Below are 26,355 nucleotides of genomic sequence, written 5' to 3' on the forward strand. Positions count from 1 at the left end.
CTTAGTATGACTTTTGCTCAAATTGATTTGAGCACTTTATGTCTTTCTCTGGTTTCTTCCTGCTTCAGGAGCCTAATAACTGGAGGAACGATCCTGATGATAAATGTGAGAAGCCTGGAGTCCTGTATTATTTATCAACTTCATTTATTGACTTTGTTCAAGCCCCACCAATAAAAATGTTGGTATACTGCAACAATTGTGAATCTCAGTGTCATTTTTGTTGCTGACAGAAATGCAGAGACTTTATATTTAGATTTAGAAGTAAATATCATGCTTAACAAATCACATAGTTGCTTCAAAGAGAGAGAATGAGATAGGCTGAATTACAATACATATAAAACACAAGCTTATTTAGAAAGGAACTATTATCTTTCACAAAGGATGGGCTCAATCTTCTATAAAATTTACAATGCTATGATACAATAACTACATCTACAACTGTGTTAGACTGAAGGCTCATCAACAGCAGATCAAGCGACAAATTCTTCAGTGTTCATTGGACATTCAGTCTTGGATCGGCTGGTCGTACACCAACGCGGCATCCAGTGGTGGAGTGTTGGGACTGTACCAGTCTCTGGCCTTTTTGGTCACCACTGGACACAAGTCCTGTTCGCACCACCTGTTATGTTGATGATATAAAGATTTACATCAACAGTGGGACTTAATAATGGCACCAATAAAAGATTTGATGACTACGAATGCAATTTCTGTGCTTTTTTTTTTTTTTTTACCTAAGAGCAGCATAAGTATCAGATGGAGAGGCTCCTTCCCAAGAAGCATGGTCAATGAGCAGGGCACCTGAAATAAGCATATAATTAGTTCACAACACAGTGGGGAAGACAGGTGCATTTAGTTGCATATCGTTTTAACTTCAATTAAAGGATTACATGCTTCTCTATGGGTTGAGGTAATTCTATGACCCTTGGGCTCAAGAAACCCTTTCAAAACACATTGGATACACTGAAAAATGCCTGGCCATTGAGCTAAAAACAAGGTTGTTCTGGACATTTATATATTTTAGTGGATCACTTTCATTATTATTATGTGTGATGATCATATGAAGGTATAAAATATTACAAAATCTGGGTTTGTGTGTGTGTGTGTGTGTGTGTGTGTGTGTGTGTGTGTATGGCGGCAGCTACCCATGTAGATGCGAGCCAGGCTGTATGCCAGGTCTCTAGCAGCCAGCTGTAGGTAGCTGGGTGGTTTGGCAGCTGCTACTTGTACAAACTCCCCCAGTCCAGAGAGGGCGCCATCTACTGCTTTCACAGCCGGGGCCAACGAGGGAACGCTGGAGGCGCCCGCCAGCAGGGACTACAAGGAGAAGAAAAACAAGTGCACATCACATTCCTGTGCAACTCTGTCATAGAATAACATGACATTATAGTCACTGAACTGGTTTGAGAGGATCTTTCCCTGACCTCTGACCTTTGTATGGGTGAAGTAAGCCTCAAGAACCACTCCTGAGCTGCGAGCCACACAGCGCAGCACGTCCAGGGACAAAACATTCGTTGTGCCTTCCCATATACTCAACACCTGACAGTGGGAAACAGAGACAGGTTAGCATGAGACTTGGTCCCTGGAATAAGGCAGATTTTTCCCAAGCATATAGCAGTCTTGTCATTCACATCTATGGTATCACCTCACCTGTGCATCCCTAAGTAACCCAGGCAACCCTGTGTCCTCAATGTAGCCCTGTCCACCAAAGCTCTCCAAACCCTCGGACACCACAGCAACCGCCTGAGACAAAACACAAAGTGTAACGACTGGGAACCAGCATCACCGCAGCCAGTCGACAGTTTACCATGACAGAGTGTGTTTGTATGAAGCGCGCACCTGTTTCCCAGTATAGAGTTTGAGCACCGGTGTGAGCAGGCGCAGGAGGTGTGTATCCAGCTGGGTCGCCATGCCAGTCTCCTCCCGGCCCAGCAGGCGACACACATCCATCACCAGCAGGAAGGCTCCACGAGTCTCCACCTGTCAGTCAGGGAAGACAGAAGCAAGCATGGATGGAGGATAATGGGAAAAATAAAGACTTCATAAGACTTCGGCTAGAATGTCTACAATTAGATGTTCATTACATTTAGAGTGTTACGTTTGTGGGCGATCTGTTGAGTGAATTCGGGCAGCCAGCTTACCTCCATCCTAGCAAGGGTCTGCATGTGGAGTGGGTGGTCTTTAAGAGGCTTTCCAAAGGCCGTGCGACGAGTGGCGTAGTCACGAGCCAACTGGACCACCCTGTGAGACACACACACACACACACACACACACACACACACACACACACACACATACACACACATATTATTAATTGGCTTAATCAGATCACACTTTTGCAAGCTAGTACATCATGCTCAGTGCAGTAGTATGGGTAGTATAAACATCCTGCCTTCTCATGGCTGCTGCTGCAGAGACACTGTTGTGGATCCTGGTTACTGTCAGCATGTTAGCTATGGAGGCCACACCTCTTCCTTCATCCGAGAGCTGTGTGTATAGTAGAGGGAATAAAGATGAGAAGGCGTATCACATGTTTTTTGTATACACATAGTAAGTTATTCTACGGTAAATTCTTCTGTCCTAAAAAGCTTATTTTCTGAAAACAAATCAGCCGGAGTTGTTTCAGCAGAAAATTTAAGTCATGGGGAAATAGCATTGCATCTTTTGCTTCCGTAATTTGACATATTTGAAACAGGATGTTGCGGCGGGACATAACACAGAGAGGGACTGTTCAAAAGTGCTCAAGAGTTCAAAAATGCTTTGCACATAATCTTGAGCTGTCAAAAATTCTAGATACTTAAAAATTAATAAATTCCAGCCACCGGGAGGCAGCCATGCCGTCTTAGAAAAAGGAAACAGGGTTTTCGGTGCGTGAACACCCAGAAATCCACCACCGTATCATGTTGTCACTCATGTCAATTTGAAAGTGGTGAAGTTACATGTTTTATATGAATGAAGGAGCACCATTAAGTAACCACCAAAAATACACTGTTTTCTAGGAAGTAATTTTGATATAAAAATATGAGAAAATACACATTTTGTAAATGTGTGGGCTTTTATTGTGAAATAGGTGTATCTTATGATATGGAAAACTGGCTAAAAATGTAAAAACTGTCTTTTTCTTTTCAATGTGACTTTTACACTTCTCAGAATGACTAGAGAGGTATGGTTACCCAAGTATTCTGCCTATGCGAGCGGTGTCCGATTGTGCTTTGTTTTGTGTATTGTGATAAAGGAATTCCCAACTGCAGTGCTACTACCAGTACTGCTACAAACTATCTACATAAACCAGAGAAAACGTCCACAGTTTATCATCATTGTGATGAATGATGATATGTAACTGACCCTGTGTGCTTGCAGGCCATCCAGCAGCAGCTCAGCAGTGGGCATCTGTCTGGTGCCCAGCTTGTCCTTCAGCCTCTGAACCTCTATACCCTTCAGCTGGCCCTCCTGGTCTCGGCTCACCTCCGCATAGAACAGAGACAAACCCCTGCTACCCTGTGGAGTGGGAACATACACACATACAGTGTACATTATTATATTCTATCTGTATTCAAATAATCATGAATATTCAATGCTGTAAAACTCATCCAGATGTTGAGTTCCTTGGCTCCCAGCCTGCAGATTGAATAAACCTGTCAAACTGAGTTTTCTTCCACAGAGGTAAAGGGAGCGGTACCGGTGTGGTTGCTCCCTCTCTGTCCTGCACTCTGGCCAGTGTGAGGGTCATGTCTGCGTCTGTAGCAGAGGTGAACCACTTGAAGCCATGTAGTTTGTATGAACCGTCTCCCTGGGGAACAGCCACCGTCTCTGTTCCGCTGGCTGAAGAGATGCAAGAGAGGGAGAGGCAAGCGATGAGGCATTACAGTCCTGGATCTACTGTAGTTCTGCACTACAAAGCCAAAGAGCAGCAACTGTGCGAGTACTGAAACTAAGAAGAATTTCCTCAAAGTTTAACGTGTTTAACCTGTAACGAAAGTATTGTCGACACAGAGGCAGACTTTATATCATTTAATAGCATTTATGGCTAGAATTTTTCTTATGAAATCTAAACCTTTATCTTGAGACTTTTAAACACAAAATGTAGCTACTGCTGTTTGCCTTTGCAGGGTGGAGTTCATAATAGGTAATAAAAAAAAAAGTGTGTTACTACTGACCCACGTCAGATCCTCCCCTTCTTTCAGTCATCCACTGTCCAGACGTCCAGAAGCGTTCAGGGTGACGAGTGGTCAAACGACTGTAGGCTTCATCTACTGGCCATGACACACCTAGGGACTACACATACACAGAGAGAAAATCTCTAAATTAAATTCACATCAACGCTGTTATTCTCATCATCACTAGTTGCAAAACTCAGTGTTGGATGATGTTTTTTTCCTGACACACCTGGATGACTTTAGCAGCCCCGTCAGTCATAGCCAGAGGACAGGTGTAGAGACCAGAGGAGGGAGAGTAGATGTACAGCTTACTCATTTGGTACACACGGCTGGAACACACACACACACACACACACACACACACATACATCACAGATCATCAGCATGAGGTCTTGTATGTTGAGTCTCAATCTTGTCTGCAAACAATTGGATATGAAAATAAGGGAGATTTCTATTTGAATTAGTCCTATTAAAAACTATAAAATCCAACTGAAATAAAAGAGATATAAGCTGAAGTGAAGTAAGGAAGAGCAACGGTCTCCTAACCTCCATTCGCCAAACGGCCTCTCGTAGCCAATGGCAACCAGCCCTTCCTGCGCTGACAGGTCTTTCATGCGTCTCCAGGCCGGCGAGGTCACGATGTGGTCCACTCTGTGACCCCAGGGGTCAAAGTGCACCAACCGCGGAGGAGTCACCTCACACTCACGACCCCACCCGTCCACCTCGCTCGCCACCCGCTCTCCAAACGCACACAGGTCTGAGAATGCTGCCTGTGAGGACAAAGAGTCAAAGAGTCAATCAATCAGAAGTTCACAATAACAGAAAATAATGAAATATATCTCTATTACCATCAGTTGTTGACATGGCTTCCATGTTCTACGTCAATGATTCTCAACCTGTTTCATATCAAGGACCTTAATTCAGTCCACATTAGAGCCACAGACCCCCATTTGATGAGATGTTGTCTCTTGGACCCAAATCTGAGAATATCTTTATTGTTAGATATGATTTTGTCCAGAATCTGTATTGTAGGTAGAATGATAACAGAGAAACTATGATCAAAACAGTCATTCTTCTACATTCTCTGATTGTGTTCACTTCTTGTAAATGAAATAATGCTGAAGTTTAACAATTCATCAGTTTGCTGGGGACCCTCTGGAACCCCCTCAAGGACCCCTAGTGGTCCCCGGACCCTACGTTGAGAAACACTGTTCTATGCCACTAAACGGCTCTGTTTCTGTCAGCCCTACTACTTGGATCAGGCTTAAAAATGATCGAGAGACATGGTATCCAAGTCAATCGGACTCTGTTCTTGCTTTTTATAGGTTGTTTCCTCACTACTCCGTGTCTCTGTGACTGTCTCTCTGCTGAGTTAGATGTGTTATGTGTTTTAACTCTTAACGGTTTAACTGTTTATTGTTTTTATAATGTATCTAATTGTTTTGTTTTGTTTTATTGTCTTGTGTAATGTTTCATTGCTTCTGCTCCTATTCCTTATTTGCTGCTGTCTTAGCCAGGCCTCCCTCGCAAAAGAGATTCTGAATCTCAAGTGGACTTCCTGGTTAAATAAAGGTTAAATAAATAACATAAGTCTCAGCAACTTGAGATACGAAGATCCTAACTTTCGTATTTACCACAGCGTTGGGTCGTTCATGTGCATTCTGTTCATAATTCTGACATTTCCGACAGCACTTGAAAGCAGCCCGGCGCTCCCTCCTCACCTCCTGAGGCAGGTGTCTCCTCAGGTATCCTCTCAGCAGGGCGTCCTCCAGAAAGGGGTTCTTCAGCAGCGGCCTGTCCTGGAAGAACGGCCCTGTCCTGGCTCTGGAGAACAGCGGATGGCCCTCTGCCTCCCACAGAGGGTCTTCAGCGGGTCTTGTTGTGCCTGGCGCAGCTGCACCGGCTGATGTGATGTGTCTGAGTGGCCCTGGCACCCCGCACAGCACCCTGGGACGGCCTGCAGCTACATGGCGGCTGAGGAGGGCTGAGCACACTGACATGGCTCAAGACCTAGAGACTGAGGTGAGACAAAGGGAGTCAACACAGTGCTTTGTGATTAAGTGTTTAGATGTGCATAGGCAGTCAGGGAAATGGACAGATTTTACTGGGGGGACACTCTTGTATGGAGGTCCTTTGTCTGTAAGTTTATTCTTGGGCAGCTTCAATTGATTAAACCAGATTTCTGTTAGTCCATCCTTACTTCTTCCTTTAACAATTTTGTCAAATTAACAATATTAAGTCTTTTGACGTGTGTGTATGTGTGTGAGGGAGAGAGATTGATCAGTGCTAAAATTTGTTTTATTGCGGTCTTGCTCAATTTATTTCAAATATCATACTGTAGACTCACAGTGCAGACGGCACAAGCCAGAGAATAATTTCATCCCCCTCCACTCCCAACTAGCATGATAACTATATTCACAATCTTTAAACATAAACACGCTCCTAAATCCAAAAAACCAGCACAATGCAAAATTACAATTTCGTTTTGTTTTATATAACAGTTATCAGCTCTGAACCAGAAAGGTCTTCCCTTCCCTTCAGCCACCACAGCATACTGTACTGTACAGTACAGTCACAGCCAGAATCACAAATCATTTTATCCTCCACCCACAATTGGCTCTTTAATTTTTAAAGGGTATAATGATAATGCTTAACTGATGAGCTCATCTAATTACAGACATAAACTCCCTTCTGAAGCCAACATTTAACAACATGTAAAATCTGGAGCAGCTCCGGAGACAATGAATGGGAGACAGTTTTTGTTTCCAAATGAGCCTGAGGCAGAACACACACCGGGGACAAAACTAAGACACACCGCCAGGGGAAACACATTATTTAGGGGATAATAATGTTTCCACAACACCGGCCCATTTCCAGTCAAAGACATCCTTCTAGGCCAGCGGTATTCAGTCCTTTCCCACGGGGGCCGAGTGTATGCAGGTTTTCATTCCAGCCCCAGATACCATTTTGCTGAATAAAAATACTTTTCATTTGGACAATGGAGTAAATTATTTTTGTGTAAAATCTGCACACATCATCTGCTTTTCAAAAATTGAATTAGATCCATAAGATCACATCCAATCGATCTTCTTAATAAAAATGTCCATGAACACTAATCAGAACTCCCATTGCACAAACCGACAATTTACTGTTTTTGATTCCCATTCAAAGTGATGCCCATTAGGCTACAAATAAAATCTTGATTTTTTTTTTCTTCCCATTTCTAAGAATTTAAAAGCAAACTGTAGGCTAATAGGGATAGGTGAGCCTGAGAACACAATATTATGTATCCAGGCTTGTGATCACAAATGTGGGTCAAAGTTCGTCCTCTGTTGTTCTTTCTTTGCACCCAGAGAATACACACTTTTGGTCAGTAATCATATTATTTGGGTTATAGCCTAATACTGGCAAAAATGTTGACATCAAACGAACTGTTAGTCTTGTTTACTCTGCAACATAAGACGCTGCGACGTAAGGTAAGTTAAGGACAACCAAACATTTAACGTTACCGAGGTAAGGACCAGGCCAAACAATCACAAGGCACTGTTGAGCCGTTTGAATCAGTAATTCAGTCGATCACATTTAATCACCTGCAAGTCAAACTTAGCTATATGCAAGAGAAATAATCAGAAAGATCTTACTTTACGTTATAGACCGAAGTGTTTTCGTTCTCCACGCCTTCAAAGTTGCGCCTTCAAAATAAAAGCCCCATCATAACTCTAATTGGTATACAGATGGATTTCATTCTTACTTTTTGCAGTAATCGCTTCTTTTTACAGAAAACTCCCTCCAAAAATCATTCGGTTTTTTTAAACCAATATTTGAGCACACAGCTGTACAATGTATGATGCATTCCCTCATTTTTCTGTTTTATCAAGTCAGCCTCGATACTAACACTCAATATTTTGTCCAAGGGGCCAAAGATAACAAGAAGAGCAGTTACCGTTATTACTTCCGCCAAGGAGGTTGTTTTCGGTTTGTTTGTCTGTTAGCAAGATTACGGAAAAACTACTGGCCCGATTTTCATGAAACTTCGTGGAAGGGTGTAGCATGGGCCAAGGAAGAACCCATTACATTTTTGAGCGGGTCCGGATCCGACTCACGAACAAGCAATAACAGCACGAACCTTGGCGGAGGTCTGCGCTCTCCGAGTGCCCTTCTAGTTATTAATTAATGCATATGTAGTAATCACAACGATGCATGCCTCGGAGTCGTTATTGAACCCGGTTTATTGTTCTATGTAAAGATTTGTCAAAAATACAGCATCCTTTGTTCCAATCAGAACAAAAAGACTGAAAACATGCACCTTTTAATAAAACATTTCCATGACATGTTAAAAATCTGTTCAAAGGAGGAAACACAGGCACTGAATAATTATTAACACAAAACTTTTGCATTTAACTGAAGTATGTTTTTTTTTTTTTTTTCAAAATAAACAGAAAACAGTCATAGCATAATGGTAGGAGGGATTTAAGGGAATAACCATACTGATAAAACCCAGTAAGTAGTTCCTGCTTGTGGGTGTCACACAGCACCCAACAGCAGGGTAGGTAGGTAAACCTGGTCGCCTCTGTAGGTCCAGGATGTAGGAGGGTGATGAGCAACACTGACAAGTGTTTTCCTTTAGTGCACAAAAAGAAAACTTAATGTTTGAATACAGGCCAGAGTGGAGAAGATAACCTGTCGAGTTGAACAGGTCTTGAATTACTTATTGGTGTGTCAAATAAATTCTCACCTGATGATGGACCAAAAGGAGGAATAAATGTGAATCATCCAGAGTATGTCAAAGCATTAGTTGATGACATAAAGGGAGCAGAAACAGTATTAAACCTACACAAGTTATTTCAACGGTCAATCAGGATAGGATGGCTTAAACATAGATTAACATACACAAGCAGGTATATAAAAAAGGACTAAAAAGGAAACCACAGGCCAAAAGGCTAACCAACAAAGTAGGACCACCAGAGAACCTGCCCAAACTCCAAGAGCATGCTGGTGCTAACTAAAACACCGAAACAAAAAGACCAAAATTAAGATGATAATGTGATCCAACAATTTGCAAGGGTTGAGAATATCCTCAGATATGGTCAGGGGCCTAAGCAAGTATAAACCACTCTGCATGTCCAGAACAGAAGCAAGAACCAAGGATGAGTCTTTAGGCTAGAATGAAGAGCTGTTCAGTCAGTCTGTTTATGTGCAAGTGACTGTATCCTCTTCCCACTCTTTCTTTACTTGACTTGTCTTCTTTAATCGCCCTTGGTGAGAAGGTCCTCTATGTAGGCGTCTAGCTCGTCGTCTGTGTTTATGTCAATGTCCTGAAAGCGTGAAAAAATCATGTTTTTAAGCAATACACATGCAATGTACTGTACAGTAATTACATCCAGCACTTATTTACAGTAATAACACATAACATGTGCTAGAAAGACAAACTGGTGAGGTATATTTGCCCCACTTACTTTGACTTTCTGTTCAGTGGCTTATCAATAATGTGGAGTATAAAACAATAAGCAGCCAGCTTTACCTCCTGTACTTTCTGCAGAAGTGCTACAATGTTGGTTCGTAATTTCTGTAATTTCTCGTCTGCCTCCTTCAGTTTGACCTCGGCGTTGCTGCTCTTCTCCTCCACAGCTTTGGCCCTGGCATCAGCTCTGCTCTGGTACGAGTTACACAACGACTGGAGACCCAATTCATAATGCTGGAAATACTCTTTCTAAATGGGGAGAATCACATGAATACGTTGACAGTCATTACTATGAACAGGGACACACAAACACGCACACAGATCTGAAAACTTATCACAATGTGTAACATGTTGGACACAATCGGTTTCACAGACAGATACAGATTCTCTAGGCTTTTGATTACTTCAAAATGCAAAACTACACGTTCATCTATCAATTATAGGTAAACTGAGTTTAGGACCAATCCATAAAATCTTCCAAGATCTGTCTTACCAAAGGAAAAGCCACCAACTCCTCAGCTGTCATGCTGTTGACATCGTCCTTCGGAATCCGGAAATCAGGAGGGAAGAAGTAACGCAGCATTGTCCTGGAAAGATAAAAAGCACAATAAATGCACCATAATCATCTCTTCAACAAACCTGAGTGAAGTTTTTGGCTGTGCGAATGTTTTATGTAATTGTATGAGTATTGTACTTGTAAGATAATTTGCTGGCCACAACCAGAAAAGTTGTACTCTATTGTATAATACAGTGAGATCTTAATGAAGAATCATCCTCAACTGACTGAAAATGTACCATTCCTCCCCTGACGGTCATAATTTACAAAATCTGTCATAACAACACTGGCTAAATGTAAGCATCTTACCTTATCATGGTGACCAGGCTGTCAGTCACCTCTCGACTAGTTCCTGGTTGAGTAGTGTCTGGTTCCATGGGGGCCGGCCCCTTCTCCGTCTCCTGCTGGGTGTCAGGGGTCTGAGTGATCGGAGATGGCGGCCGCATCAACCGAACCTCATCACTACCCTTGAACACCCTTTACACACACACACACACACACACATAAATATAAGGGAAATAAACAATCTAGGGCATGATGGCAAAATGTGCTGAGTGCACAAACACCAAGAACACATATACGCATACCAGCGGTCTTTGGGCGTGGATCTGGGTACGTAGTCAAACTTCACTTTCCAGCGAACACTCTGCTTATTGGCCTCTACAGCAATGACTTTGCCCGTGTACCACTCCTTATTCACCCGTACTTCAACTAGCAGTCCCTTATCTGCAGGGAAAACAAAACAATTGCTCAAATTCCTCCTCATGGCGTTTTGATCTTTTTTTTCCCCCTCCAAAGTTCAGCAACTAAACATCACCTGTGCTTAGTACTTGTTAGTGAAGCTACCTGTCCCCTGTCTCACCTTTCTGAGCATTCTTAGTGTCGTTCTCTGGTTCCTGCTCTGGGGCCTTCTCAGATGCCTGCAAACACAACACAGTCATCAACGCCACCGCAGCCAGAAAAACATTATATTCCTTTCACTGAAAAGATGGGGAGAGAGAGAGAGAGAGAGAGAGAGGAAAACGGAAATGGTTCCTGTCCCAGTGATTAAAAGAGATGAAAGGCCAAGGGTGGTCTCTAGTAGTTGGGTGAGAGTGACATGCTTCGTACAAGGGAGTTGTTAGAGAAGGAGACGACTGCTTCTATTTACAGAGAGGATAGCCGGAAGAGACCGATAGTGTCACTGTGGAAAACCATACACCCGGGTCAGAGAAGAGAAAAAACCCTTTTAGTATTTAGAATTTGCGCGAGCCGAAGCAGCTCAGCTCCATTTCAAGTTAGTAGAGAGAGCGACTGGGTAAATCTACCTTGGCCTTAGCCCCATGCTGTTGCGTGGGGGTGGCTTTGGGGACAGATGAGGGAGTGGTGGGGGGCTGCCGTGTAGTAGGAGTAGTTAGGCCTTTCTTCTCAGGCTGGGGAGGTGTGGCGACCTGCAAGGTCAACAGCACAGAGGGGCTCTGATTGGAGCTGCAGTAACCTACTTAAAGAAACCTCTGGCCACGTATCTGTAGTCATCTTTTCATCCAAAGCAGTTATTACTGGTGATAAAGGCCCATAAAGATGGCTGCCGCCTGGATTTCAGGTCATTCAGTCCTTACAGTCCCATTCCACAATTCACCACACACCAAGACTGATTCACAAGATCAAGGTTAACTTTTGGATGGTTTGCAGTTGGTGATAACATCAAACTTTCTGCACCTAGTTTACTGTCTTGCATCTGTGTATGTGTGGAAGAGCTTGCAGTATTGTTATATTTTCAGTTCAAATAGCAACAAAGCAGAACCTGAATCAGATTAATCCTGAGTAGACTAAAAAGCTGTGGGCTTAAAATTGTGAGTTACTACGGATACCATTTCTGATGGTGCAGTAGTAGTAGTAAGACACACATTTGGAACAACATGCAACCCCTTGTCGCTGCTGATTTAATTCAACCAGAACCTCCTCTTGTATGTCCCCGTCTCTGTTTAGCTCTGAACCTTTCTACTGTCTTATTAAAGAGAAAATACTTAAAGGGTAACTTCGGTATTTTTCAACCTGGACCCTATTTTCCCATCTTTTTGTGTCTAAGTGACTAAAGGGGACAACAATTTTTGAAATTGGTCCAGTATTGAGCGAGTTCGCTTCAGCCAGCAGCCGCGAAACGAGCTGCAATGTAATCCGACGGGGCAAATCGCACCGTCAATGTACGTCCACTAAAAGTGCTTGTTTTTGCCACTGACAGGCTCAGATTGTTATTATAAGTGTCTGACAACATTATGGACAGGACCCTACAGAGAAATTAAACGTTTTTCTTTACCTTTCGCTTGATCCGGTCTGTGTGTAACTTCCTGCAACAACTCAACACACAGACCGGATCAAGCGATCAGCTGCCGGCTGAAGCGATCTCGCTCAATACTGGACCAATTTCAAAAATTGTTGTCTCCTTTAGTCACTTAGACACAAAAAGATGGGAAAATAGGGGTTGAAAAATACCGAAGTTACCCTTTAATGCCATGGATTATCCACTATCAATTTTGAACTATTGTGTGTGTATACCTCTGCCAACTTGCCACGTTTGGGAGGTAGGACCTTCTCCACAACTTTCCCACGGTTACCAGCTGCTGCAGCCATCTTGGATTTCTTGGTCTGTGGTTCTTCCTCTTCACTCTCCTCCTCACTGTCATCCTCCTCTTCTTCCTCCTCCTCCTCTTCCTCACTGTCCTCCTGCTCTATAATTCTCTTGCGTTGGCTAGCAGGTGCTGATTTGGCAGGCGATGCTTTGGCTGGTGTCTATGGAGGGAGGGATCAGACATCATTGTTATGTAACCAAATACCACTCTGACAAATAGGACAGCAGTAGACAGACTGTGCCTCACAAGAGTAAACAAGTTCTGCTTTTTAGCTTTAACTTACATTATGCAACCATATTAACAACTTTCTCCACGATTCCTGACATTGCAGTACCGACAGAATACCTCCATAAAACCTATAACTTACCCGTGAGCTGCGGGTGGGTGGGGGGGTTTTGGCAGGAGCTTTGGGTGCAGGCTTTGCTGCAGGCGGAGCAGGCTTCGCTGCAGCTCTGCCTCTGGATGGCTCGACTTTGATAGGCGGAGGGGGAGGGGCAGGCGTTCGGGTGGGGCGTTGAGGACCGGTACGAGTTGGGGGGGCACTGGGGGCGTTTTTGAGGTGAGATGGAAGAGGCGGGGAGCGGGGGCGCGATAAGGACCTCTCAGACGACCTGGTTGCCTAGGGGGACAAAGAGGGAAACGGAAAGTCAGGCTATTGTAGTTATTACCAAATCAAATTCAAATGGGAACAAATTCTTCATTACGACGGGGACTATTTTCAGTGCTACGGAACTACTTTCCTGAGATCGCAAACGTGTTTACGGTCGGCTTATTAAGTTGTTTGAGGAAAAAGTAGGCTGGCATCGCAATGATGAAATATGCTGCCCAGAGAAAACGGCATGGCTCTTTGACGTGTTTTTAATGTTTTTTTTAATACAATGGAGTTCTATGGCTACTGGGACATGGCTTCATTGGGCATCGGCTACAAGGACGGGACGGAAACAAAATCATTGCTGATTTTGTTATTTTCATAGGATTGGTTGACGGTAAGAAATGCATTAAAAAACACCAGCGTTATCCTTTAAGAAGGGATTTTTTAAAAAAAGTATTTGAAAATGGCCCAGGTCTAGAAAGAGCACACTATAAGAAGTGCAGTCTGGAGAGTGTGTACCTGAGAGGAGCTCTCTGTGGTTGGTCTCATGCTGACCTCCAGTGGTAGCTTCTTCAAATCTGCCGCAGATTTGATGGTGCTGGTTTTCTGAGTGAAGGGAATATAGTCTTTACATCCTCATGTATATAGAACAGAAACAGAGAGAGACAGTGAGGCACACAGAGAGAGAGAGATGTACCTGCATGGTCTCTAGTTTCTCCTGCTGCTGTTTGATTTTCTCTGAGAGCTCTCTCTGTTTGTCTTCAGCTGTCTGTCTTTCTTTCTTCAGGACACCACATGGGAAGTTCTGTTTCTGTTCAGGAGCATCACACCTAAAACACAACATACACATATCACATAATACATACATATGTGGAAACATCTGGGAACAATCGGAAACTAACACTGGCAAACTCTGCATAAGTGATACAGATAATTCGACCCATGCTGAATCCTGAATTATGACTTGGCAGACATGGAGACAAATCCATCAAAACGGTGTTGTGTGTGTACCTGTCCTGCGTGCTGTCGGGGTTCATCAGACACACCCAGCTGTCTGGGTAACGTTTGTCCACTGCATCCATCTGGAAGGGCAGCGTTCTCCACTTTAAACATTTATCTAAGGAAAGAGGGGAAAAATGGAGGGTGGGTCTAAGTTTGTTGGGGTGAGTACCTGCGATTGTGTGTTTTGTGTGTGCCTATGTTTGTGTGTTTGTGCACAGATCTGTATCTTACCACACTGTATGGTAATTGGTATCTCCATGGCGCGACGTCTCTTATATCTCTGTTCTGATGAAGGGGGTGCAGACCAGCTGGCGGACAGGTAGCCAAACTCATCCCAGAACTTCACTATGCCCTTCTGAGCTGCATAATACACACATATACATAGAATTTCATACAGCAACAGGCTAGTTATTCAAATAAAGGATAGTTATTCAATAAATGCCAAAGGTATTGGCATTTCTGCCCCAAGGAGTAGGCAAACTAGAATTTTTAGTATAGGTCAGCTGTTGTGGAATCAACAGGGGAAATACTGCAATGCAGAAAAACTCACCAATATTACTGTCCTTCCAGTACTGAGCTAGATGCTCCCCCATGGATTTCAGTAGATGTCGATACTCCTTAGCATCTGCAAAGTCCTGTTTGTTGTGAGTAGGCTCTAGCACTAGGTATGGCACATCCACTACTCCCACCACACCTCCACAGGCCCTAAAACACACAACCCACATAATCGTAAAACATTTTTTTTTTAGATTCAACTGGCAGTTGTACCTTCCTGTGTTTAACTGTCTGTGTGTGTGAGTTACTCACATGCCTCCCTCCAGCTGGGGCCCTGTCTTCTCGTACATCTTGATGAGACGAGAGCAGTTGTACACAAACATCCCATCCAGATCCCTCTGTCCGATGTTCACCCCAAATATAAAACTCAGCTCCTTGGGCTCCTTTAATGCTCTGAGGAGGGAGAAAGAAAAGGAGATTGACAGGACAAATTAACAGCCCAACAGAGAAGATGGAGCCTCTTACTCTGGTGTCTTGTCAATATGCAAGCTACTGTTTCCTTAGCAAGCAAAAATACATCATATTTATATCATGATCAAGCCCTGTGAATTGCTCCTTTTTGTCTCCACTCAATTGATCATTAACCACGAGCCACTATGTAAAATAAATAAATAAATAAATACATTTTGCAATTCATGTGACTGGCACAGTTGTCTTTGGGGCCGCTTACCCAAAAGTGATGCCTGGATAAATGATATCTCTGTCCTCAGCCTAAACTGTTCCTGGTCAATCACAAGTTACAAAGAGTTTCTTTCCTTACATCTATACAGAGTCCGAAATCAACACCTGCCAAGTGCCAAATGGCAGTAAAATGTATCTGTGGCAGATAAATCGATAAGAGTTACCTGCCACAGTGGTAACGGTTTGAGACGACAATATTTGAAAGTTAGTCTTTTTTCTTTGCCTGCTCTCAAACTTAGTCCCTGCTGACCACCATACACTCTCTTTGACCATAGGCCAATCAAATCAAAGCAATACAATGGCTTTGTATCAAAGCTTACCACCCTTGGCAGGTGAACCATGAAGTTAATTTCAGACACTGCGTCTGTACATGTAATAACAGGGTAATAATGTCCAGCCCCAAAACTGATGACTTCAAAGTGCTTAATGCCATTAAGCTCAAACTGAATCCTCAGAGAAAACTTCTGCCAGTGCCATGAATGACAAAATTCAGTCACATGGTTAACAAGAAAATAGGAGTGAAAATGAACCAATTATGAGGTTGAACCCAGGCCACCATGTGAAAAAACAAGGTTTTACAGTTTTGTCACTCATACCTCTGCTTGGTTTCCTGGATCTTCCTCTTCATGTCAGCATCCCGTCGGAGCATCATGGCCGCGTCCTGAGTTTTTCTCAGAATTGCCTGGAGAAAAGAGTCAATAGAGGGGACAGAGTGAGAGATCAGTGAATAGAGGCATTGTAACACTTAACAGGGCAAGTTCTTTTTCACTTTAGTCACATGTAAAAAAAAAAAGACAGCTGTCTGGGTAATGTGTGAAATGTGAAAATGCTTGTTAAAATTATATATTTTTTCACTATATAAAGGTTAGGTGTACGTTCTTGAGTTACTATAGATTAAGGTTGGGGTTAAGGTAGGGGTACAATCAGGTTTTGGTGCCAGTTTTGGTTTTATATCTTGTCCACATACTAACAATAATTTTTACAATAGACTTGGTTATGATAGACATCGATGCACCAAGAAAGCATTTGGATTACCCGTGACTCTTTGGACAGATCATCTCCTAATTTGGCCTCCAAAGCCACGCGCTTACTGTCCGCCTCACGTGCTTTCTCCTCCGCTGAAACAAATGCACACAAAATCCTCAAGTCAGTTAATGAGACAGCCACAGCGACGTTAAACTGCAATGTCAAACGTGAATGAATTATATAATCAGGCTAAACCAGACTCACCAATCTTGGCAAGGTGATCTGCCTTCTTCACTTCCTGCTCAGCTCGAGTTTTGAAACGAGTTGATGTATATTTATAAACCCTATTGACAAACCAGAAACACACATGGAAATCTGTTCCCTGGAATAAGGTAGTTATAGACACAGTACAATTGTGTTTGTGTGTGCACATTAATGTATTACCTTGGTTTATAAAGACAGCAGGACAGTCTCTTGGTCCTGACTTTGTGTCCCTGGATGAAGATCCTCATGCGTGGATCGATGTACAATACAGCCGCATACGCTCGGAACGACCTCCTCTCTGGTTTCCTGTGGGAGAGGAAACGATGCGGCCATCGCCATACACACAACTTCTGATGAGGACAATCAACCGTAGGCTTAATAAAAACAATTCCCATCAATATGGGTTAGTGATCTCATAGTTAACAGATTTAATAAAGTAATTTGGAGCAGAGAATCACCCAAATACTCACACTCCTTCGGCAGGTGTCCCGGCCATCAGTATGTCCTGGTGATCGGTCTCTACATCCAGCTCAGGTTCTCTATTGTCCATCAGCTTCAGATTATAGATGATCACCAGAGTACCTTTTCATATAAAACACACAAAAACAAGTCAGCAATAATTTTGGAATAGTAGGCATCAACTTGTTCAATTGAAGGACATCTCATCTTGAAATGAAACTCTTGATATGGAGATACACATGAAACAAGTCCACATGCACACACTTACCACTGCTACTTTCTATTTTGTTGAACTGCTCCATCAGCTGCTGTTCACTTTTAAAGGGCGAGTACTTGAAGATGAGCTCTGTCTCTGTGGCGTACTTCTCTGGGTCAGTGGCTACCGGTTCCTTGGTCTTCAGATCCCAGGTGGGGAGGGGCACTATCACCTGAAGACGAAAGATCAAACATAAAAACAGAAGTTCATAGATGTCTGAGAAACTCTGATGAGTCCCCCAAAAGGCCACTTGGCTCCCTCTTCAAGGTATGTCAGTATGTCTTTGAATTGCAGAAAACCTCCTCTGTGTTTTGGATAACCATAAGAGTCTAAAAAGAATCAGGCTAAATCCCAGTGTCTGGACTAAGAACTGTGCCCTCGGGGTGACTTATAAAAAATGGGCAGCCTGATGCACCCCATCAATGGCAAGCTCATTCACAATCATGAAAGAGAGAGAAGGGGCAACCTAGGGATCCATAAGGCTGTAAAAAGGACATCTTCCATTGTACAACTCTATCTAACCCTCGACTCTGACCTCATCCAGTCCCTCCTCTTCGTGGAATGTCCTTGAGAGGAAAAGGCAAGTCAGGGTGCCGCCCTTTTTAGTGAACAAGATGAAGTCTTTCCCGATACGCATAGAGCCCCTGTGGAAATACACACATGCATAGGCATGTTTTAATTATTTCTGAAGTTTCTCAAACTTAAGTATATTCACACAGTGCCAGAATCACTTGGGAATTGAGCTAGGGTCTTACGATTTCAGTCCATTTCCATATTGGCCAATCTGAGAGGACTCGGACGACCGCTTGCTAGACTTTCCAAACTGAATCACGTGGGTTGCCTCATCTAACAGAGAGAAAAGTTGTTCAGTACCAATGTTTCCACACACAAAGTACATTTATGATCAGAAAACTCCTTAGAGACACTCATAATGGACCAACACGAAACACCTTTAATTAATGACTCAATCAATCAACTAATCACTAGCTTGAAGCCATGTCTGAAATGATGTCAGAGTGGCACTCACTAGGGTCCATTCCTGTGCCGTCGTCGAGAAAACAGAGCATATAGCCACCCCGCAGTTCTGGTCTCTTTTCTGTCAGCCAAACAGGAAGGTGAGGGGAAAATGTGTTAGGATGGGACTGTAAATGTGTATGTACTTCAGTGTGTAACTGGGTGTGAGTGAGTCTGGTGTGCACCTGTGTAGATGTCTATTCGCGTGGCATTGGCATCTCTGTGAAAGAAATAAATCAATTGTGAGACTTTTTACTTTAAGACAAGAGAGGAATAAGGCTATTATCAGGTTTCTCAAACCACATTAACTTGTAAATAATCACTGGCTCTGTTTCAAATCATTATGGGTACCTGGAATTGTCCACAAGCTCCGCCAAGGCTCCAAATAAGAACTCGTGGGTTGTCCTGAAAACAGACAGCTAATCGTTTTCATTCAAAATACTTCACTATCAAAAAGGATTCATTCTGAGCTCAAAGTGCAAACTGGTAAAGGAATAAGGATCTAGTGATAAGAGATACTTGTTGACAGGATCTAAAAGTCATCTATTACGTGGTGTGTGGGTGTTATTTATTTATTTAACCTGGTATTTAAGCAGGAACGCTCCTGAGAGTGTTGTGTATCAATGCAAACCGAATGGAAAAATAAGGGAAGGAATAAAAAAGGATTTTCAAATAACTATGTAATAAAGATTAGCTAGATAACTGCTTGTACACCACTTGATTCTCACGTCGTCCCTAAAGCTATACGCTGTGGTTTGCTGTGCAGATTCTGGAGTTGCAGAAAATTATCATGACCATTTGAGAGATTTGACCTAAGGATGCTGCAGACTCAAGTGTTTCAGGGAATAAACTACCAACTAGCTCAGCCTTCATTCATGTGGTCGCTGGAGCCTCATCTTTTCTGCCACTTACTGACACCAATGTTTTTATTTACCCCATACAAGGAAACGGTCTTCCTTTTGGCTACATTATATAAAGTATTTGATACTCTCTTCTGGTTAAACCTCTCACTGACTTCTACATAACACCTTACCAGTGGTTTTGGTACTGAGCCCAAGGTTATCTTCTATGTTTACAAAATTGTTGAACGGTATTCAAATTTTGACTGAGAAGTTCAGTCAGGGTAAGTTCAGAAAATATTATCTGCTCTGCTTCCTAGCAATGACGAGGCCAGGAACTTCCCTCTTATCTTCAATTCTGCCGCTGGCCCTGACACTAAGGTAGCTTGTTTTAAATACAAAGCCCAATTGTGCTGTGCAGGAATTTCTCCACAGCTGAATTGTGTAAAGTAAAACAGTTTTTCCTCTTTAATCTCTCTGTTTTTTCAGACCCACCTAGACTACTGTTCAATGCATTTAGTGTTGTCAGACATATAATTCAAAGTGGCGTCGACACCATTGTTTGCAGGATGCCATTAAGTTTGAAACTCCATTATATTTACAGATATGCATGCCTTGTTCCTTAACTTTGACAACTGGCACAATTCCTGCATAATGTCTGAATCAATCTGCAGGAACAACACCATTTGTATTGGAAGTGACAGTTGAAAATTTGCAGTCCACACATAATGTGCAGCAATAGAAAACCGTTTAGTAAATATTTGCTATATTTACACAAGCTCACTTGGCCAGGCATAACATCATTCAACAGTGAATATGATCTCTGCAGGCTTTAGAAGCACTAACTGTTGTTTTGGATCAAAACCAGTCACATAAATGGCAACTAGTCAAATCTAACCCTAACCCATATACTCTATAGTCTAGGCTTTGTTCATCTGTGAAATAATACTGGTTGTATGGATAATCCTATCCTGACCAACAGGATTAAAATGGTTGCTGTGTAAATTGATCTATGTTTGGTTTATCCACAGTATGTATAAGATGTGTTTGTTTGGGTGTCATATCTGTAAAAACATTTGAGCTCATCTGTTGTGGTGAATGCAAAATTAAAGATCTGTGAGCCTAGCAAAAAGGTTTGCAAGAATGAGTTGGTATGATATGTTGTATGTCCATTAGATTGTTCTACAGTGTTAGTCAGCAAAATTATGTGTAATCCAAGTCCATAGGCATGTATTGTAGTTTAACAAAATGGTACTTACGAGTTCGTGTGCAGGTACTCAAAAGTGAGCTGAGCCCTGTTCAGGCTACCGTAGTTTGAGTAGGCCATAGCCACTCACTACTGCTATTTGCTGTCCTCTTCCTGGTCTTCTCTTTGGCCTCTTCTTAACCCACCAGGCTCTACTCCAGAGCTTTCATCCTAAACCACAACAACCGACTAATTGAGGGGCTGCAAAACAGTAGAGGGAGGAAATCTATAAGGTTTCTCTCGGACAATTCTGTTGACAGGGCCTTACTGTATTAATTTGAACACGTTAAATTAATCTAATATTAGCTAGAATAATCTGAGTGCTGCTCTGTTCCCAACAAGGCCTAGGTGACTAGTAAACACCCACTTCTAAATAAAAGCCCCCTTCCAATTCAGGAAACTCACGTGGGAGGCCTGCCTGAGATCAACTCAATTTTCTGGATGAGAGGAAAGAGGTCTTTTTGGTATCGTGTTATTAGACAAACAACGTTAAGGGTTTTCTGTTTTCCACAGAATAGCGGGCAGTCAATGTTGCTGGGGAGTAATGCCCAATAATGTTATGATAGAGAGCATATGATATAAAACGTTACTTAACGTCTCTGACTTGTCTGTCTAGCCTACATCTATATCAATAAGTAACTTAGCGACGTAGCTAGCAGATGTTAGCGTCTTGTATTGACTGTTTATAGGGCAACGTAACGTTAGCTTACTAGCTAACGACTGTAGCATAATGTAACGTTAGCCATGTCAAATAACAAACCGTTTTAATAGGAGGGCGACTTTGGGGTGGCTTCACGTTAGTGTAACGTTAATAATCCGTCCGAGGAGGAATAAAGAGTTTGTAACGTTACGTTTCCTTGTCCGATAACATGAGACAATCCGCCGCAGGCCGCGAGGAAAGCAGTCAGTCGCTGGTTACTTTGCCCTGGTCTCGCTCACACACGCCAATGAGAGCAAGGAGAAAACCCGCCTATATTTTTCGATACACAGCCTATAGGAAAGCGATCTGTGAGTATTGTTAACGCTGATTGGAGGAGGAATTCTGCAATTTAGGACGAGGTGGTGTCAAAGGTAAGCGCTAGTGTTTGTGAGACTGGAGAACATGCTGGAGAACCTCTGGATTCCTGAAGTTGTTTAGCAGTTGATGACAGTAGTCAAACCTGTGTTGTTAGGTGCGGTGAAAACAGATGATACTTGTTGAATGCTTTTATTACGAAGGGAAATGCAAATCTGTGTATATTAAATTATTCAAACATACAGGTTACAATTTTTTGAAAAGTGGTAAAATAAGTTACACAATATTAAAACTATAAACGCTAAATTCTATCCTTCCTGCTGTGTGGGAAAGACGGAGATCTCTACAACTCTGGTCCCTCCTGCCATCACTGGCCCTGGGTTCCACTGCACACCTACTGTAGGAGCCAAGCCAAGTTAGTTTATTTACTCCAGTTTGCTGGACAACAGTTCTCTGACATTATTCATGGCACCAGCAACTGCAGGAATTGAAAATGTTTTTTATTACCAATGGCATGTGTGCATCAAGTCCAGACACAATGTATGCATGGACTCATTCCAACCACTTCTTTAAACAGAAGTGCACTAAAAACAATTTTTATTCACAGGCCAGAGTGGCTGTGGCACATCCCAAAACTAGCCAATCACAATAGATGAAATAGGTGTTGGTTACCTGCAAAAGTGGCAGGTAAAATACATTAACTCACCAACGACGGCACAAATGGACCAACATTTGGCACCCAGCATTTACTTTCCACCACAGACTACTATCATTAATGTTTCCCTCCTGCTGCAAGCATGAGAATGGTCGTTGTAGAGAGGGCATCTTGTTCACTGCAGACATCGGTTTCTGATATATTAGTGGAAGTGCAGAACAATCCTGGATGGGACCAGTTACTCACACTTGCAGTTTGTTTCTTTCAAGATGATAGGACAACAGCACTGCAGGGCAAGTGCCCAGTCACCAGACTGTTCTACCTCTGATACAGCACTGTTTTGGTGGTGGAAGACTGATGCACCACTTTATTGCCGTTAACAGGACAGAGGACAGGCATATGAATTTCAAATGTACTGCACCTGGCATTTGCAGTTCTTCTCCCTTAGTCTGGGAAATTGGCCAGGCTCTGGATGCTTGATTACTTACAGATGCATCTTGTTTCAAGGACCTCTCAACCTCAGGTATGGAAATTAAAGCAGTAAAAGAAACAGACACTAGCCTAACACAGCCAAAGCCCTCGGGTCTAGTAGAACTAGAAACTGATTAACAATCTGTTAACATCATGATCATACCACTACTCTCAGAGTAGAAAAAAAAAGTATTGGAATAGAGTCATTAAAGCCATATTAAAAGGGCAACCTGATCCCTGAGCTACTACTTTAAGGAAAAATCCACCCTACAACACTTAAACACTGTTAAAAAACAGCTATTGGTGATTAGTGACCTTGCATTTCTGGGTCTATTTTGTTGTTTGGTGGTCTATTTTTCTTATTCCTGCAGGTAACTGGCCAAATGTATACAACGTGACGTCACGTTGAAATATTTCCGGCGTAGCTACAATGGAATTAGAAGATTCTTCAGCTATCTAAAACATTAGTGTCAGGTTTTGGTGTCAGTCCCTCAGAATCAAAGAGCAAGGGCTTCTTTCTAGACTCACCATTTTGCAAAGAAGTTCAACAATCATACAGGGAGAAATCCACCATAGAAGAGGCAGAGATACCAATTTCTTCACCAACAGTAGCCTCAGCAGTCCATAAGTGTCTTTCATATATTATTTCAGTCTCCTATAAACGAAGTATAAATTCCTTCTTCTCTCCTGTCCACCAATTGATTTCTTCAGTATGCAGTGGATGAAAAACGTTCAGGACTCTATCAAAGGTTCCTGCAATTAAAGGAGAACAACCAGGTTAGGTTAAATCGTCTCTACACAATTTGATGGGAATTAGGGGCACAATAAATGACTTATTAATTGTAGTGAACACAGAAACATCCTCAAATCTGCCATAGCTTGCTGACAATGAGCCAATGCTGTAATCCTTCTATCATTAGATAAATGTATTTTAAATCTGATTTTAGCTCTATATATAATCCACAAGATTAGACATATCCAAAATCAGACTGCAAGTGACCATAGGCAGAGTTACAAAAACTGTCAATGGTATGGTAATATAAGAATGAACTGTTACGCTGTGCAGATCCAGTCCGTTGCCGTGGTAGCGGCGTGCCAGTGAGTTTGTCAGACTTGCAGCGAAACAGAGCATCAAACAAACGGCAAGCAGACACACACTGACTTCCAACAGATGTCGCTCAGCCACAGCCTGCTGCTCCTAGAGAATGAAAAGAACAAGTAGAAAGTGAAAAAAAGAGGGTATCTGTAGTATGGTAGAGTAATGATGTTTTCATCTGTATAATATTGTACCCGTGTTAACATGACAGTGAGTGTGGGGTCATGTTTGGACTGTAGGCTGTAGCAGGTGTGTGACGTTGTAGGAGACTCGCTGCTTGTTTCCACGTGGATAGGTGAAATGATTTTCTCATTTGCTGGACAATCTGGAGGAAGTCTTCATGCAAGGATAATATGCATGAACAGCACAAAAAAAGATTCAGTCATGTGTTGACAGAAACATTTTTTTTTTTTAAATATTTTTATATTTAATTAATTTGTAATTTTATTTTTAATGTATAATTACTATAATAATACTACTAATATATTTTTGGTTAAATAAGTCTCCATTGGGTCTTGATCAGAGGCCTACAAACAGACTTTAAAGTGTGTATGCATAATGTGAACTCACAGGCTCAGGGGTAGGAGGTATGTTGGGGCACTGATGGTGAGGCAGGTGTAGGTGTTATTTCCTTTTGGCTGGGACAATAAATGTAGAGTCACATTAACAGTCTCATTGCCTGGGGAGTAAAAAAAAAAAATCGAATGAATGGTTAGTATACACTTGTACTTTGCTTCACAACAAAATTACTCCTATACCACGCAATGCACCAAGTACTTTATGAACTTTATGCAAGCCATCATGCGATGCCAACCTGCAAGACCTAGCTGACTGGCCACCAAGCTGGTGTGCAGACTCAGGCCTTTCAGAGGGTGACTGGCTGAGCTGGGTGACACAACCAGTGGGACCTTCAGATGCAGCTGGGTGACAGGAGGAGGGCTCTTTGTAGAGTTAACGGACGGCTTCCCACCAGTTTCCTGCTCCATCAGAGGGGACGTGACGGGAGAGACCAGCTCTACTGAACTGACATTGGCTTTCACACACAGCTGGAGCTGTGCCAAGGATGACAGGAGGTGGTTCCAGTCCTAACGGGAGATGAAAGTTTATGTTTTGCACATCAATTTCACATCGATACACACAAAAACACATGTACATATGCAGTCACACACCTGCACGACATTATGCTCCTTCCCATTGTGCAAAAGATAAGATTACACAGAAAAACAATTAACTTAACCTCAGTCATACCTGATTGGTGCAAATAAATGGATCCATGCTGTACTAAACTGTCAGGTGCATTTAAGGTGTGTGTGAGCAGGTGTGTGTGTGTATGCATGCTTCACATTTTGAAAGCGCCTTTGGTCTGTCATTGCCCAAAAAGTTTGGATAAACAAGTACTAACCTTTGCCGTATCAGGGTTAGGCAGAGTGTGAGTGTGGCTGTAAGCGCTGAGGCAGATGAAGGACAGAGCCAGAGTCAACAAACACAGGAAAAAGGTCACCCCTGGAGGATTCTGGGATACATAGTCTCTAAGATTAGTCACTGGCTGCCAGAAACCCATCACCAAACTCTTCATACACCTGGGATGCGGTGAGCTGTGAACAGCATAAAAAAACCCACTTCAGTTCAATTACAAGTTCAATTCAATTCAATTGAAAGCTCGGTTCAATTCAAGTTTGGCGGTACTATCTGCTTGGTGAGTGTTTTGACATTATGAAAATGCAACAAATAAGCATCAAACGCCAATTTTCATTTACACAACTGCGGAAGACCCTCTGCACTAGTACGCCCTCTCTCACCCAAATAGCTACTTTGTGAAAAGAGCCACATGCATCTAGTTTGCTGTCCAGACCATTGGGAGACGTGTAACTTGTCTATCATATCAGTAAACCTGTGACATAGGCAGGTTACTACATACCTTGGAGTTGCGCACAGTCCTCAACGACTACGTCGCCAGTTCTGGCAAAGTACAACAGCTTTATGCAAGTCGGAGCTCAACATCTAAAAGTTTAAAGTTCGGTTAAAACAGCAGAAAACTGACAACACCGAACAGCTGTTTGCGGGAGCGAAGAGTGAATTCAACTAAAGATCAATTTACTTCCTACTTCTACTCTGATTGGATGTAAGAGCTCGCATCCTCATTGGATGTTTATCCTGTGACGTCACACACACAAAAACCGCCACCCCCCTCAAACCAGAGCCATATAGAGAGATCTATATCTATATCTATATCTCTCTATATGGCTCTGCCTCAAACTAAAGACAAACATGTCTTTGGTTTTGGAAATTGCTTTTAGACTGTTCTGAAAACACAATGGGTGCCAAAAACCTCAGCGAAATTAGTACACAGAATGCCGATAAATGTAGATAATATGGCGATAAATATTAAAAGGAGGCAATGTCAAGGTATTTTAGATAAGTAAGGAATTATTAATATGTCTGAATATGTTAGGTGACAAAACAT

The 26,355-nt window shown here is 42.4% G+C and overlaps 3 protein-coding genes across 5 annotated transcripts; all 3 read right to left on the reverse strand.

Moving 5' to 3' along the window:
- Positions 1-166: 166 nt before the first annotated feature.
- Positions 167-7,763, reverse strand: LOC139912080 (acyl-CoA dehydrogenase family member 11). 2 transcript variants are annotated; one of them, XM_071899779.2, is made up of 15 exons: positions 7,664-7,763; positions 5,876-6,171; positions 4,701-4,924; positions 4,384-4,483; positions 4,155-4,272; positions 3,677-3,819; positions 3,343-3,495; positions 2,390-2,484; positions 2,139-2,238; positions 1,837-1,977; positions 1,648-1,740; positions 1,429-1,536; positions 1,143-1,314; positions 732-798; positions 167-619 (listed from the first exon to the last, which is right to left on the reverse strand). In XM_071899779.2, exons 2-15 carry the CDS (start codon positions 6,152-6,154, stop codon positions 505-507), a joined length of 1,908 nt encoding a protein of 635 aa, XP_071755880.1. In that variant the 5' UTR covers positions 6,155-6,171; positions 7,664-7,763; the 3' UTR covers positions 167-504. The 2 variants fall into 2 exon arrangements, 1 of the variants encoding a protein (XP_071755880.1); XR_013505050.1 differs by having other exon boundaries at positions 547-619; positions 1,422-1,536.
- A 684-nt stretch (positions 7,764-8,447) lies between these two features.
- morc2 (MORC family CW-type zinc finger 2) lies at positions 8,448-21,563 on the reverse strand. Of its 2 annotated transcripts, XM_078285267.1 has the most exons (28): positions 21,415-21,563; positions 20,668-20,855; positions 18,921-18,974; positions 18,755-18,789; positions 18,583-18,651; positions 18,311-18,401; positions 18,091-18,199; positions 17,568-17,727; positions 17,311-17,422; positions 17,021-17,146; positions 16,841-16,920; positions 16,646-16,728; positions 16,207-16,292; positions 15,182-15,322; positions 14,925-15,079; positions 14,606-14,734; positions 14,384-14,489; positions 14,070-14,202; positions 13,892-13,978; positions 13,148-13,399; positions 12,707-12,940; positions 11,479-11,601; positions 11,034-11,091; positions 10,759-10,897; positions 10,481-10,648; positions 10,109-10,202; positions 9,676-9,864; positions 8,448-9,469 (listed from the first exon to the last, which is right to left on the reverse strand). In XM_078285267.1, exons 2-28 carry the CDS (start codon positions 20,733-20,735, stop codon positions 9,401-9,403), a joined length of 3,150 nt encoding a protein of 1,049 aa, XP_078141393.1. In that variant the 5' UTR covers positions 20,736-20,855; positions 21,415-21,563; the 3' UTR covers positions 8,448-9,400. The 2 variants fall into 2 exon arrangements, with proteins under 2 accessions (XP_078141393.1, XP_071755729.1); XM_071899628.2 differs by lacking the exon at positions 11,479-11,601 and having other exon boundaries at positions 20,668-21,563.
- Positions 21,564-21,860: 297 nt separating this feature from the next.
- LOC139912075 (transmembrane protein 248) lies at positions 21,861-25,949 on the reverse strand. The gene is made up of 7 exons (XM_071899774.2): positions 25,810-25,949; positions 25,294-25,486; positions 24,706-24,976; positions 24,462-24,570; positions 24,086-24,227; positions 23,853-23,993; positions 21,861-23,548 (listed from the first exon to the last, which is right to left on the reverse strand). Exons 2-7 carry the CDS (start codon positions 25,465-25,467, stop codon positions 23,528-23,530), a joined length of 858 nt encoding a protein of 285 aa, XP_071755875.1. The 5' UTR covers positions 25,468-25,486; positions 25,810-25,949; the 3' UTR covers positions 21,861-23,527.
- Between the last annotated feature and the right edge of the window lie 406 nt (positions 25,950-26,355).

The sequence above is a fragment of the Centroberyx gerrardi genome, chromosome 8, assembly GCF_048128805.1.
Source record: "Centroberyx gerrardi isolate f3 chromosome 8, fCenGer3.hap1.cur.20231027, whole genome shotgun sequence".
Lineage (NCBI taxonomy): Eukaryota > Metazoa > Chordata > Actinopteri > Beryciformes > Berycidae > Centroberyx > Centroberyx gerrardi.